Source organism: Salvia miltiorrhiza, chromosome 1 (assembly GCF_028751815.1).
Source record: "Salvia miltiorrhiza cultivar Shanhuang (shh) chromosome 1, IMPLAD_Smil_shh, whole genome shotgun sequence".
Taxonomy (NCBI): domain Eukaryota; kingdom Viridiplantae; phylum Streptophyta; class Magnoliopsida; order Lamiales; family Lamiaceae; genus Salvia; species Salvia miltiorrhiza.
Genome location: NC_080387.1, coordinates 22204025 through 22220645, shown reverse-complemented (window position 1 = coordinate 22220645; position 16621 = coordinate 22204025). Strand labels below are relative to the sequence as shown.

Below are 16621 nucleotides of genomic sequence, written 5' to 3'. Positions count from 1 at the left end.
CAAGCTAAAACTATCAAATTTGTGAACTCTGAGTCGCGGTACGACTGTTCCTTGGTGACGCCAGGGGGTCCTCTTCTGGATCCTCCTCGGGGTCCTCCTCCTCATCCTCCTCGGGGTCCTCCTCCTCATCCTCGCCCGGCTCCCAGCTGGGCAACGGAGTCTCTCCCTGGCCCTCGCCTGCCTCCTGCATGATCTGGGCTGAGCGGAAGATATCGTCCACAATCTCACGGATCGGATCGTCTCTGGTGCTGATCCTGGCCGTGGCACGAGGCTTGATCGGAGCTGGAGGTGGCACGGGCTCGGGATGAGTACTCCTCATCGTACCATACGGTACTGTACCATCATCCTCCTGCATAGGGGCTTTGCCCCTATCTATGAACTCCCTCAGGTTGGACATGACCCTGTCAGCGTTGGCCATGGCAGTCGAAAGCCTTGCTTCTGCCGTAGGTATCATTGGTGGTGGAGGAGTAGCAGCCCGGGCTGATGAGTCAGGGGGCGATGGGAAATCCCTGCGAGCCCGTGGACGAGAAGGGCCTGCCTCGTCATCGTGCCTACCACGGCGCCCTAGAACTGAGGCTCGTGGTGGAGAATCTCGTGGCATGGCCATCGGAGGCTCAGGGGCAGTAGCGGGTGTCTCCGCTGGCAAAGGCGTCCCCACCTGTACGTAGTCTCCCGGAAGGATGTAGGGCCCTAGAGGGGCGCGGCCCCACAAAGTGAAACAGATCTGAAGTTCCGCAATAAAGCTAGGGAAGTCTCCCATGAGGTCGTAGTAATCTTCTCGGCGAAAGATGTAGTGGGCAGAGATCTGCCTAGCCCATCCCTGCCACTCGGAAGGTAACAGTAAGATCAACCTCTGGATACCGTCATAACCTGATACTCCATGTGCACTCGCCTCGACCCAGTGTTTGTGAAAACCTGCGAGGAACTGTCCGAGGTTATCCCCGTGACATGGAGCATAGGTGCGGTAGGACCGCTTGACCTCCTCTGGATTAGCCCATGGGGGCAGTGGTCGTCGTCGGGTGAAAACAGTTCTCGCCATCTAACAAAGGAAATTCTATCGTCAAAAGTAGCACACGACAAGTAACTTAAGGCGATAAGGTTCTAAATATCTAAAATCGGAAAACAAGTTTGGTTCAATAACCATAACGTGCAAAAACACCTCATCATCTAAATCTAGCATTTACACAAGCCATACAGGTTCTTAATACTTAATCACAGATTACCAATTCGACTATCATATAGTTCTAGTGTTGTTGTTTACCGAACTTAGGGCTTGTTATGTGATGATGATATTTTCTTAAATCTAGCAACGAGCACTAAAAGTTTCAACAAAATAAGTTCAAAAGGCCAAGCTAATTCGAGATCTCATCGTAGAAAAAACACTCGAATATTTAAGTTATGCCCATGCCATCAACGTACTATTGGCGTTCGTTACGCTGCTCAATCTTCATGCTCGTGGTTTCATCATGCGACCCTTCGTGTAATTCTTCTTTCTCTATTTCGACCGTCATTGTCGATGTCATCGTAACATGAAGAAAAAGTTAAGGCATCTCCCTAAGTTCTCTTCTATGTTCCGTCGTGAGAGTGAGCATATATGACTTAACAGTTCTAAGTTCTTGTGATTCATACCATAGTCATACTTATTCATGCTTCATACATTTCAAGAAATTAACTTAATTAAAACTTGAAAGTACTTACCATAACCTCCGTTGAGCGTGACGAGATGTAGTGTCAAGCTTTTGTCAACTAGTTCAAAAGTGTATTAACTTACTTAATCTAGACTCAACTTAGAAGGAATGAGTAGTACTCAGAGCAAAAGAAATGCTCTGATACCATTCTGTCACGACCGCACTTGCTAAGGATAGCAAATTCGGGGAAACCGCGACTAAGGGAGGGAATTTAGGAGCGGGAGTAAGAAATGGGCATATTCGGTTTCTTGATGACTCGACTTGTATAAGGAAAGCAATCGAAATATCTAGATATCAATGAAGGCCATAAGGGGACCGTACATAATATTATCCCAAAACGGGGTACTCAATAGTTTTAGTACATTATTCAATAATACATATTGTTTGACATAATATCTTAACATAATCAGTGTTCGCAGCGGAATAACAATTTGAGTATATGTATGAAGACATATACTCTACTCTGAGGTAATCATCCTAGTTTGACAAAGCTCCGCTTGCACACTACATCCTCGATCACCGCTCAACCTGCACATTTAAAAATACATGCAGGGCTAAGTACAAAAGTACTTAGTGGACACTTGCCGAAATTTACATACATGCATAATATTTTATTGTCAAGCCTTTCAACAGTAGTAATATACGAGAGTTTTCCTTTAAAGACTCGTATTTACCAAACATAATATCATTTCTTTCATCAATAACCCGCGCAGGTATTTTATATCATTAATCACCATATCAGTAACTCGTGCCGAGAGGGAGGCCTCCCTCTACGGACACTATGATCGGCCAACCCGCTAGATGACTCACGATCACAAGGTGTACACTAATTCCGAAGGGATTTGCGGTCCCATCCAGAATCCGAATTCGATTAACATCAGATAGGCAATTAATAATAAAACATAAAGCATTTAGGCATTGACAATATCATTTAAATTCATAAGCATAAAGTCTTAACAATTCTAATATATAATTTTAGTTTATACGTTGAAAGCCTACCTGAATAGCAGACTCACGGTTTAGCTCTAACTCTGGTGCTTGACCTTTAATCCGAGAAAATAAAATAAGATTCTAATTCTCGAAAAATCTCAATAAATGAGGATGCGTGAAATGATTATGCATGACTCATATTCCTTTAATTAAATTATGAGATGCTAATCCTATTTAAGGAATTAAAGCTCGTCTTATGAGGTCGGATTATTAATCTTTAATAATCTACTCATTTTAAAAATAATCTAATTCACTTACTAATTAATAATTAGTAAGTCTTAAAATCTTCTCTAATTAAACTTAATAGAATAATTATGATGGCCCGATAGGAATTTAATTCGAGCCCAAATGAATAAATTCGAAGCCCAGTGCATTAATAATATTAGGCCCAACATCAATTAATTTCTAGAGCCCAACAAATGAGGCCCAAGATAAAAATCATGAAGCCCAATAAGTGAGCCCATCATCACCCTTAAAAAAAAATTAGTAAATTTTAATATTAATCACTAATTAAAAATATTTAGGATTAATAAAGAAGCCTAAAATAATAACTCTTATTGGGTTAAATAAATAAATTTCATTGGACTTAATCAATTAAATCGTAGGAGCCCAAGTAATAATTAATGTGGACTGGAAAGAATTAATCTTATCTCGTCAAAACCTTAAACTCAAAACATTATCACATAACTATCATTTAGGTTCGAAACTATTTATTCGAACATCAACATGCGCATTAATCATAACTCGTTCTATTTATGACATCAAGTCAAATATTCCGTCATTTAAAAACAAATCCTATAATATTACATAGATAAATTATATCATCATAGATCATGCTTTCTTATTTTTAAAATCATTTAATCATTTTCAAATAATCCATATTAATAAGTCATTTTGAAAAGAATTAATTTAAATGAGAGTTTAACTCGAAATATTTCATTTTATAATCCATTTATAAATACTTGAAATAAAGAACTCCATTTAAATAATTAATTTAAAGGTCAATATATAATTAAATTAATCAAGCTCAATTTAAATTAATAATTAAGAGCTCAAATAATTTAAATAGATATAAGCCCAAATTAATTAGATAAATTAAGTCTATCATGTTTTTCTTTGAATAAGGCCCAAACAATTAAATTAAAATAGGCCCAAATAAGAAAGCCCAAAATTTTCGGTCCAAACCCGGCTCAAACCCGGCTCCCTTTTCTTTCAAAATCAATCACTAACACACTTTTTTTTTTTATTTAATCAACAAAAGCCCCTTTTTTTTTAAAGTTGTCGGCCATATCTTTCAAACCTTTGTCTATATCATTATTCATTCTACTGATTCTCTCTTCTAAAATAAGAAAAACAAACGCTGCACATCTCTTTCTCTTTCTCACAACACACTCACACACTATTCATCATCTCTCTCTCATCCTCACACGCTCGCCCCTCCCATCTGCCCTCTCTTTCCATCACGTTTCCGGCAGCCTCTTCTCCCTCCAAGATCTGCCGCCGCCGCCTGCTCTAACCTCGGCGAGAATCGCCGGCTCCGACGCCTCCCTCACTCATCGCCTCCTCCTTCTCGCCTCAACCTCTATCTCTCTCGCTCTCTCGGCCGCTGGACCCAGGCGCAGCAGCCACCACCACCGCGGTGTGCCGCCATCGCCGGGCCGCCGCCTGCTCCCTCATCCTCGCGGCAGATCCGCCGCCGTTGGCTTGCCCGGAGTCGCCGCTGGCTGGCCCGCGATCGACGGCCAGCAGCTCGCTGGAGGAGCGCCGCCGCCGGCCGCTGCTGTTGGCAGCAAGAGCCCGGCAGCCGCCTCTCCCGGAGCCGCCGTCGCCGTGAGTCGTCGGATTCGCTGTGAGGAGCCGAGCACCGTCTCACAAAGGTAAGCCCCGGATCTCCCTATTCTCATTTCATTTTAAATTAAAAACTGAAACTCCTCTTTCCCTTTTTTGGCAGATCGGAGACAACGGCAGGTTCACCGCCGCCGCTCCGTCGCCGGCGACGAGCCACCGCGGCTGCCGCCTCCCTCTGATTTCGACTCACACACACAGTAGGTTCAAGCCACAATTTAGTTCACAAAATAGCATAGGATTTTGAGCAGAAATCAAATACTGTAAATGCTTATTGAAATCTGAAATTCTTTTCTTGAAACTGAACTAGTCTATAAATTTCAGTTCATATGTGCATATGTAATCATGTTGTGAAATATCAGAATAGCCGTATGAATTGGTATGAATTGGTGGTTCCCTGAGGGTGATGATACCTTGAGTAGGTGGATAATAGTCTCTGCAGATATTGTATATCACAAAAATTAGGAATCAATTTGGGAAGAGAATGGAAAGATGCAGAAATTTCTTTGTTGCATTACCTTAAAATTGGCTGTGAAATTGGGCTGCAGTAGTTGAAAATGGTGGTGTGAGAATGGTGAAAGTGGCTGTGGTTTTAAAGAAAAATGGGGTGGTTTGGATGGATGAGGATTGTGGAATTTTTTTCAACTTACAGGTATGAACTCTTCAGCTGGCATGTAAGACTGAAGAATTTCCTTCAGCATGCGTAGTAAGAATTTCTTCAGCATGCTTAGGATTCAGCATGCTTAGGATTATTCAACTTTAATCATTAAAAAAAAATATAAGAGATTAATATATTAATTATATGGTTCCAACTCATTTAAATACATTAAGACATATAAGCCTAATTCTTATTGAAGCATAAAATCCATTTGAGCTTGCTTCTAACATAAATTAAATTACTCATGGGCTTAAGTAAACAATCGATAAAAGATTCATATTTAACACTTCAGTGTTAAATTCTCCACAATAAATTAATGGACTCAAAATATATTTTGAGTGCATCATCTATTGAAAATAAAAAAAATAAATCATCACATATATAAATTATCAAATTCATATAAGTTCGTATTTTATTAATGGATGCTGAACTCTAATTACCATAATACATCCTTAAATCAGTAATTAAAAGTATATAATCCTTAATAAAAAGTCGGGTCATTACAAAATTGGTTGCAGCCACTGGAGTTCTAACTCGACTAATACCCGGCTGGAGTAGAGACCGACCCCGATGCACTATATGTTGGATTTGTATACTGAAAGCAAGAACGTTTTATGCTTGTATACAATGTTTCCTAAAGTTCACTATCTAATCTCCTATCTGATTGTGTTCATGATTGCATATGTATGTTCTTTATCTCTATATAAGTAGATTATATGGTGTGTTGTAGATCACAGAAGACCATATAATTGGAATAACCTTAAGAGATATAATATGATCACAGCCGAAATAACTCTAGGACAAGTTATTGGTTTAGGCTGCAGTATAGATGGAAGTAGTTTGTCTTGGCTACTTGTCTATACTGGTACGTCATTACGTATTGATAGGACCAACAGTTGAGATGTATTCTTCTATCTGACTTAAGTGAAGAATCAAGATCTCGGTGACTCATAAATCTTAATACTAATAAGTATTCAGATATATATGTTAATTCGTATATCACTTTGACTTACTATGGGCGAGAGTTAAATGCTAACTCGAGTACTCTGTATCTTGGGTGATAGCGGTTAATATATGATATTTGATTATCTGTATTAGTACCCGTATCCGGTATAGGATAATGACATCCCCTTAAGGAGCTCAATAAGGTTTATTGCGCTAAACCCTGCAGGTTGATTAAGTTCAGGCGCAATAATAAAGTTTGAGTGGTACTGCTTAAGGAATTATTAAGAGATTAATTAATTTAAGCTGTCAGAGCTCTAATTAATTAATGGATGTCGGATATTTTAAATACGGAGATTTATTAAGTCTAAATACAAGCCCCGACTCATCACCGGCAATAAAGGGGTAAGTCAGTATCGGTTCTCTAGTGGAATGAACTGATATTTATAAATTAATTATGGTCTGGGCTGACCATAGATAAATTAATTTATTTGAGGCCCATCTTTATTCCTTGTATCTGGTCCCTGGACTGGCCCAATGTCTCCTAGCCCTAGAAGGAGAGAAAAACGCCTCCTACACTAATTCTGTGCCCACACGTATTTAATTTTAATTAAATACAGCTGTCAGCTCTCAGGAAAACACACTGATAAAATATTAGGGTTTTGAGAGCTGTGGGGCGCAGGGAAGAATAACGTGTGGGGCTTATTTCTCTCTTGGGACTTTCATAGATCGTTGTCCATCCAACGGTGAAAGCTGAGCGGGATACAGTCGAGAAGATCAGAGCTGGAGTCAGTTTTTCGCAGGAAACCATGTTCTGGCAGTCTCCGTAAAACGGCCATAACTTCCTCCACAGAAGTCCGATTCAGACGAATCAGGCGGCCACGGAAAGCTCTTTCGAAGACGAAGAAGTCGTATTTCTGCATGAAATACGATTGGAGGTCGTTTGAAGGGTCAACCGGAGCGTTGAAGTTGGCTGACCTGTTCAGCGACAGATTGACGAATTCTTCTGAATTCTTCAGGTATTTCTGAACTCCAACGTGCAGCTGTTAAATTCATAGGAGCATGTTAGGATTTAATCGTTGTATGGTAAATTAATAATAACCAAGAAACGATCATCGGGCAAACGGAACGTTAATTCAATTTAATATTCCTTCAATTGGTATCAGAGCCCAGGATTAATTTCTTGGCTCTATTATTAATTTATGTACGATTAATAATTTGCGTTGTTTTTAACTGCTGTTGTTCTTCGTGATTCGTTGATTCGTGGAATACGTCGGTTTGACGTTGTAATTGTTTTTCCACCACGAGAAAATCCGTGGTTAGATTAGATTTTCGAATTGTATTCGTTTTTCTGTTGTAATCTGTAATTTTGGAGAACAAACGAAGAACACGAAGAACGGGGATGAGGCTGTTTGCCGATTCAAACTTTCCGGGCGACCAGCGGGAGCCCGGCACCGGAATCAGGCTGCCGCGCCGCTGGTGGGCGCCGCCGTGTCTGGTGCTAGTCGGGCAAGGCGTGGCGAGGCGAGGAAGACCGGGAGCGAGGGGCTGCGGGCGCCGAGGGGCAGCGCGCGCGCGGGTGCGTCCACACCGTGCGCAGCGCGCCCAGATCGGCGACCGCGCGGCCGCTGCTGTGATCTGGTCTGTTCTGTGCGCTGAAGGCGAGGATGGCAGGAGCTGGGCGAGGGCTGGAAGCCACCGGCAGGGGCGGTGCGCGCCCGGGGCCGCGCCTGCGCGCTCTGCGCGCTGCGCGCCCGGCGGGCGGCGCACTGCCGCTGCTGCCGTTGCTGTTGCCGTCGGGTGCTGCTGCTATCGCCGAGATCGCCGAGGAGTTGCTGCTGTTGGAGGCTGCCGGAAGGGAGCTGGTGCAGCGGTCGAAGAAGGTGGCGGCGCCGCCCTAAGCGGCGAAACCCTAGGCGGCGTTTTTTTTTTTTTTTTTTTCGCAAACCCTAAACCCAGACGCGGGTCAGAGGGGTGAAGACCCGGATCCGAGGCGCGGATCCGGGTACAGTTCGCGGATCCGGGTAGCAGTTCGCGGGCCTGGGCTTCTCCTTGCGTTTTGGGCTGCTGAACGGGCTTTGAGGGCTGGGCCGCGGCTTTTGGGCCCAATTGCTGGGCTGGAGAGTTTTTTCAGCCTATTTTAGGCGTTTTTGGGCTTTTTTTGTCCAATTTTATTTATTTTATTTTCTTTTAAAATAGAATAAATGTTGGGTTTCCACGAATGGGTCACGAAGAATTTTTAATTCTTTAATTATGTTCTTTGCATGTTGTGGTTGTTAATCCCTTATGCTCTTTTTACCTGCTTTGCACGTCTTTGCTTGTTAATATTTGTTTATTAATTGCGCTTAGACGAGCATGCTAGTAGGTTTATCGTTTTCTTAAGCATGTTTTAGAATTCTGCGAGCATGTTTTACATGTTGCGTTCTAGATGAGCATGTTTAGGATTATGTGTTGAGCATGATCAAACCTTTTGAAAGAAAAAAGACTAAGCTTAATAATTTTATGGATGATTAAAATTATTTAGATTTCCACAAGCGGTCTCTAGACAAAGTGATTAGCAATATGAGTAACGGTCCACCCCACGTGGCTTACTTCATGTTTGTTCTTTCATAAGTTTGTCAGATGAGGTTTCTATAAAAATATTTAAATCCATTAAAGTAGTGGGAGTTATGCAGTAACGGTCCACCCCACGTGGCTTACTCGTATAATTTTTCACGAGTACTTTAGATGATGGATTTAAATAAGATAACTAAGAAATTAAATTGAATGCGGCATGGTCCGAGTGAGTATGTCAAAATTCGAGAATTTAATTTCAAAGTTAAATTGTGGTTATTTCTAGTTAGTTTTATTCTTAAAATTATGTAGACCTCCACATGCGGTCTCTAGACAAAGTGTTTAGCAATATGAGTAACGGTCCACCCCACGTGGCTTACTTCATATCTGTTTCTCATAAGTTTGTCAGAAGAGGTTTCTATAAAAAATATTTAAACCATTAAAGTAGTGGGAGTTATGCAGTAACGGTCCACCCCACGTGGCTTACTTGTGTAATTTTCATAAGTACTCTGGAGAATGGTATTAAATAAGATAACCAAGAAAATTAAATTGAAAGCGACATGGTCCGCGTGAGTATGTTAATTTCGAGAATTTAATTTTCAAGGTTAAAATGTGGTTATTGCTTAGATATCATATCAAGTACAATGTACAACTCCCCCACGGAGTCCCTTCTTGATGATGATATGGTCTAGTCAAGGTGCCAACTATTAATTTCTTTTGTCAAAAGGTTAAGTTGACATGGAAATTAAATGACTAGGTGAATAGTCTGGTTGAGGAGTTCGTGTGTAACTGTCCACCCCACGTGGCTTACATATGGAATTCTTTGAGCCGTTGGAGGTTTCACTAATATTGTTTTATCAAAAGGTTACAATATTATTGTTACGAATTATGTGCTTTATGTTCGTTACTTTCAGATATGTCTATGTCTCCTGTTTCTTTATTCTTGCACAAAGTCTTTTAACCGGTCCACATATATAAAATGGAAACGCAGTTTTGGACTTTTATCTTTATCACAAACTTAACACAAGTTTTCTTTGTGTTGCTTACTACTCCACGTTCTTATGGTCCGAACAATGAGTCAACTGATGAGAAAAAGGAATTACATAAAAGGTGGCATAAGACGAATAATGTGGCTATATGCTATATTATGAGTATAATGACACAAACCTTGTAGCTTCAACATCAGGGCATGGACGATGCTATTAGCATCATGCTGAATCTCAAGAAAGTGTTCGGAGAGTTGGACTGAGCTGCTCATTTAAATTTGATGAGAGTAATCTCGTTATTTTTATGAGTGAGCACAGCTCAGTGCACGAGCATGTCATGCAAATTTTGACGGATTTGACTTGCTCTGTGGAAGTATCGACGGTGAGGCAAAAGTCGATATTATCCTGAACTCTCTTCCCAAGTCTTTTAATTAAGAACTTCCGCTTCAACGCTGTTATGAGCAAGAAAGATAATACTCTTTTTGAGTTGTTGAATGCTCTAGTTACGGCTAAGGAAGTTGTGGGAAAGAGATGTGCAAGCACTTGTTATTGCCAAAGGAGAGCCATCTTCTTCGTCGTATGACGGGAAGAAGAAGAGTCCAAGGGGCAAGAAAGACAAGGGAAATAGTGGGAGTAGTGGTGTGATAAGATTGAGTATTGAAGATTTTTTCTTTCAATACTCAAGGCAAAGGGTTAAGGTACTTCACTTGCTATAGTAACTGAGACATATCAGCTCATTTTCTACTCAGTTGTGAGTAGTGGATAACGAGAGAAACTGATAATGATTGTTACACCTTGCATGGCCTTTTAAGCTGACAAGGAAGCTGAGAAGTGATGAGATGATTGTCTTCATAGGCAACGTGACTAGAGTCGCAGTTGTTGCAATTGAAGCCTTGTCTTTAAGTTCTAAAGACATAGTTTAGTTTTTGAGAGTTCCTTATCATGTTCCAAAATTTTGAATAGATGGATCTTATGTCATTTTTGATAGTGGTGTTTCTATCATAAGAAATGACAAAGTTGTCTATTCTGGTATTTTGAACATCTCTCTTCATACTATAACTTGTCTACAAAATACCTTTATATTGCATTTACATCATCGAACAAAAGAAAGAGAAAAGTTAAGGCTAATCTCTCATGAGGATCTTACACATATATTGATACCCTAGAAATAGGTCACATCTATCTTAATAGGATCCAAGGGCTCGTGTCTAAATAAGTACATTGGATTCAATCCAGGTTGTACTATTTCGAACCTACGAATCCTGTATAGAGGAAAAGATGGAGACCAGGTCATTCATGACAAAGGGGATAAAGGGCCAATAATGTGTTAGGAATGATCTTTTCTGATTCATTGTCAGTGTTTGGGATTCCAACCCAGTTTACTACACCATGTAATCCCTATATAAAATGGTGTGGTGGAGAGAAGAAATAGGTCACTCTTGGAAAAATATATTCGATGATGAGTTATGTATCTTTGCAATTAGTCCTAAAGAATCAGAAGGTGGTTATTAGCAATGACACACGATTCTTAGAAGTGGACTATGGGAGTAATCACTAATCCAAGTCAGATAGTGTACTTCAAGAAATTGAAGACATTAGACAGGCGATTCCATCATCCAAGCCAAGTGTGCAAGGGTTTTGTACCACAAGACACTGCACGCACTGTTGACACACATGTGCCACCACAGATCCATTGTAGTGGGAGGGTTGTGGGACAACCCGATCGATTTATGTTCTTGGGAGAATCTTTGGATTCAGTCCCTGGTAGTGAATATAAGAGAATCGACCCAGATATCTACTTGGAATTAGTGGAAGACGAGAATGTAGATTTCTGGCACGCCTCAATGGAGCAATCCATTAAGAATATGGTATACTAAGAAAATCTTGCTACAGAATGCCGTAAAGCCATAGGTTGCAAGTGAGTATACAAGAGAATGATAAGTCCGAATGAGCAAGGTCGTAGCTTTTAAGCTAGACTGGTGGCGAAAAGTTATGCCCAGTGTGAAGGTATAGGTTATGATGATATTTTCGCCAGTGCCATGCTCAGAACATTCGGATCATTTTACCCATAGCAGCTCACTTAAACCATCGAGGTTACGTGAGGGAGGGAGAGAAACATCTCGTGTCAATCGCTCTCGTGTCATCGGTGATGTGGTTAATCTTGCATTTTATGTAAACAATATCCTCCTAATTGGCGACAATATGGAGCTATTGTTAAGACATAAAGTAATGGTTATCCGAACAGTCTCATATGAAAGACTAAGGAGGTACAGTATACATCTTTGTGATCAAAGTAATAAGGGATCACTAGAAAAGGATGTTGGGCTTATCTCGAGTGTCTTACATTGATACTGAGAATACTCGTTGTAGTATGAATACCGCCAAGAAAGGATTGCTACCTTTTAGATATGGCGTTCCTTTATCTAAAGACTATGTCTTAAGATGCCTGTTGAGGTTGAGGAAATGAAGACAGTATTCTACGTTTCCACAGTAGATAGCTTCATGTATGGATTACTATGTACGAGATCTTATATTTGCTATGCAATTAGCATGGTTGTAAGATATCAGTATAGTCCTAGTTAAGACACTGAACTGTGGTAAATTATATTCTCAAGTCCATGACTAGAGAATAAGGATAGTTTACCAGTTAGACAGTTTAGTTCTCTTTTTGGATTATACGGTTTCGGATTTCCAGGCTGACCGGAACAAAGAATAATTACCTCGAGCTATGTGTTTTTTCTTGGGAGGTAAAACCTTTTGGTTTGACCACTACCTCCAGGATCTAAGGGTAATTCCTAGTTTGCGTGGGAGCATCACCTTCGTGATACCTCAAGTGCAGTTGCGAACTCTAAGGAATCCAAGAACCACAAGGGGTTAAACACATGGAGAGTAAGTACCAATACGATTATTCGTAAATCGAGGTTTTTGTGCTCAAAGAATAAATTCTCACATATTGGAGAAACCTACTGATCTTTCACAAAAGGCTTATCGCAAATGGTCATTGAAAGATGGGAATGCGATTGATGCCAGATTGATGCCACCCACTTAGGAAACTTTAAGTATAAGTGGGAGAAGTGTTAGGTGATTGGTAAATAGACGCATTGTATACTAAAAGTTTGCTTTAGTATAAGTGGGAGATTGTTGGATTTGTATACTGAAAGCAAGAACGTTTTATGCTTGTATACAATGTTTCCTAAAGTTCACTATCTAATCTCCTATCTGATTGTGTTCATGATTGCATATGTATGTTCTTTATCTCTATATAAGTAGATTATATGGTGTGTTGTAGATCACAGAAGACCATATAATTGGAATAACCTTAAGAGATATAATATGATCACAGCCGAAATAACTCTAGGACAAGTTATTGGTTTAGGCTGCAGTATAGATGGAAGTAGTTTGTCTTGGCTACTTGTCTATACTGGTACGTCATTACGTATTGATAGGACCAACAGTTGAGATGTATTCTTCTATCTGACTTAAGTGAAGAATCAAGATCTCGGTGACTCATAAATCTTAATACTAATAAGTATTCAGATATATATGTTAATTCGTATATCACTTTGACTTACTATGGGCGAGAGTTAAATGCTAACTCGAGTACTCTGTATCTTGGGTGATAGCGGTTAATATATGATATTTGATTATCTGTATTAGTACCCGTATCCGGTATAGGATAATGACATCCCCTTAAGGAGCTCAATAAGGTTTATTGCGCTAAACCCTGCAGGTTGATTAAGTTCAGGCGCAATAATAAAGTTTGAGTGGTACTGCTTAAGGAATTATTAAGAGATTAATTAATTTAAGCTGTCAGAGCTCTAATTAATTAATGGATGTCGGATATTTTAAATACGGAGATTTATTAAGTCTAAATACAAGCCCCGACTCATCACCGGCAATAAAGGGGTAAGTCAGTATCGGTTCTCTAGTGGAATGAACTGATATTTATAAATTAATTATGGTCTGGGCTGACCATAGATAAATTAATTTATTTGAGGCCCATCTTTATTCCTTGTATCTGGTCCCTGGACTGGCCCAATGTCTCCTAGCCCTAGAAGGAGAGAAAAACGCCTCCTACACTAATTCTGTGCCCACACGTATTTAATTTTAATTAAATACAGCTGTCAGCTCTCAGGAAAACACACTGATAAAATATTAGGGTTTTGAGAGCTGTGGGGCGCAGGGAAGAATAACGTGTGGGGCTTATTTCTCTCTTGGGACTTTCATAGATCGTTGTCCATCCAACGGTGAAAGCTGAGCGGGATACAGTCGAGAAGATCAGAGCTGGAGTCAGTTTTTCGCAGGAAACCATGTTCTGGCAGTCTCCGTAAAACGGCCATAACTTCCTCCACAGAAGTCCGATTCAGACGAATCAGGCGGCCACGGAAAGCTCTTTCGAAGACGAAGAAGTCGTATTTCTGCATGAAATACGATTGGAGGTCGTTTGAAGGGTCAACCGGAGCGTTGAAGTTGGCTGACCTGTTCAGCGACAGATTGACGAATTCTTCTGAATTCTTCAGGTATTTCTGAACTCCAACGTGCAGCTGTTAAATTCATAGGAGCATGTTAGGATTTAATCGTTGTATGGTAAATTAATAATAACCAAGAAACGATCATCGGGCAAACGGAACGTTAATTCAATTTAATATTCCTTCACTATATATTCCTGGTTGACTCTGATCCTTCGATTTTGCTTCAAAATCCAGAGGTCTATAATTTGCATCCAAAATAACATGACTTCGTTAGTAACACAACGCATATAAACAATACAATATTACGAATATATTATACCTCAGCATCGAACTCAGCACGACGATCCAAAATACGCCCAAAAAAGGCATGAGTCATCATATATCCAGTCTCCAATACAGGAACACATGCATCGTCGCCCATCTGTCTAAATTGGCGGAAAGCAGCCTTCTTTGCCTTAGGAGTGTCAAGTGGGCCATCAGTCACATACGGACTCTGTAGAAGAGCAGACGGCTTAATCGTGCGTCGTGGCCGCCCTACATCCTCGGCCTCTTTCTCGTCAGTAGTCCAGCTGAACTGGACATCGTCATCTCTCTCTCCATGCATAGGCGTCACTGGACTCGGCTGACGATGTGAGGCTGATCGCCTCATAGATGCCTCCCTCTCACTGTGACGTGAGGCAGATCGCCGCTGACTCGCATGGGGTGGATCCTCTCCATGTTATGATCGACTATGACTCCGATACTGCCGATCCAGGTCTCCAACTGAGTGCCTATGGCTCACATGAGGCGGATCCTCATGAAATGATCGCCCAGGACTACGAATGTGAGATGTAGACCGTCTGTGACTGGGTCTCGGCTGGTCGAACTCCTCACTCCCGTGTCTATGACGACTGGCATGGTTGGATGATGATCTATGCTTTCTCGAAGAAGATCGCCCACCGAAGAACTCCTGCGGCCTGGGCCGCTTCGACGGGCTACCAGTCGGATCAACATATGTCTGTCTATGCCGCTCAACATGGACAGGCTGCTTCCCACGAGCCTTCTCTGCTCGTGAGCTACTCCTCGGCACAGGAGGAGGCCTAACAGGAACAGGCTCTGCTCGTGAGCTACTCCTCGGCACAGGAGGAGGCCTAACAGGAGGAGGCGGTTCCGGTATAAGTGGCTCTGTCAATCCGGCATATTTCCCTCCAGGATGGTATCGTACAGAAAAAGGGTTGGGAAGCCTCAGGGTCTGCAAATACCATGAATCATTCTCCTCCTCGACCGGTTCGAGTGTCCGGTGACACTCGTCCTGCACAAAGATGAATCGATCATTTTTCATTATTCGTTAATCATACCATAATAAAAGGATTGAAACTGTAAAAAAAACAACAATAATTACCTCATCAGCATAAAAAAAGTGGGCAAAGTCAGAAGCTGACTTCCAAGTCGTCCAGTTGATCAATCGTGGCATCTGGAAGCCCGTGTCACGAGCCCCACACGCGCGGCCCAACCTCAGAATGGCCTCATACGACCAAATCTGTAATGCCCATATGGGCCCATAGAAGTGGTACGTCCTCCTATTCCCGGTAATCTCCGAGGGATGCTTCTTCAACACACTCATCCCATGGCACAAAACCTGGAATGAGTAAGAGCCCCACGGGAAGTCGATCCATGACTGATTCTCCTCGATCAGTGCCCACACCCATTCGTGCACGTGTTTATAATCTCGACAGAAGATGAGATCATACGCCACGAGAATATTGGCCACCCTCAAATAATCCTCAGCACTATCGCCCATATTGCGGTTAACGAACCGCTTGCGCAGATCCTTCACTTCCACCTTCTTGCCTTTAAAAACTCGGTGCCATAGACTCTGCTTCCCAACACGGTGATCCACATCAGGATCAAAATGCTGCGGGGATGGCCCGAAGCACAACCCCGTCACCAGACAATACTCCAATGCGCCGAATCGAATGTCGTGTCCACCAACGTGAAACCACTTCTCCCACGGACCGAATTCTTGGTCATACAACTCCCGTGCAAGAAGATGGTGCAGTGCGGCATTCGCACTATCCTACCTCTTCAACTTAAGTAAATGCCCAAACGGACCTCTCTTAAATTCTTCTAAACATCGGTAATGCGTCAGACAGGTCTCCACTTCCTTCAATGTTTTGTCCCTGATGTAGTGATTGATTCGTCCGGCATAACCTTGCATGCACGGACGTAACCAAACATGCCTCGGAGGCTGCAATTAATTCAACATGATGATCAGTATCAAAAAATATCAACCGTGTACGATTATATAGACCAACCGTGTACAACCGTGTACGATTATAGACCAACCGTGTACAACCGTGTACGGTTATAGACCAACCGTGTACAACCGTGTACGGATGAACAAACCGTGTATACGGTTAAATCTAGCACGAAAAATACATCTATACGTTCAAAATACATAATTAGGGCATATTAAATCATTTAATCCTAATCGTGTCACATAAATAC

General features: G+C 41.5%; 1 protein-coding gene across 1 annotated transcript; it reads left to right on the top strand.

Moving 5' to 3' along the window:
* The first annotated feature begins 996 nt into the window (after nt 1-996).
* On the top strand, nt 997-4851 carry LOC130998906 (uncharacterized). The gene is made up of 3 exons (XM_057924370.1): nt 997-1008; nt 3957-4555; nt 4630-4851. Exons 1-3 carry the CDS (start codon nt 997-999, stop codon nt 4703-4705), a joined length of 687 nt encoding a protein of 228 aa, XP_057780353.1. The 3' UTR covers nt 4706-4851.
* Nucleotides 4852-16621: the final 11770 nt, after the last annotated feature.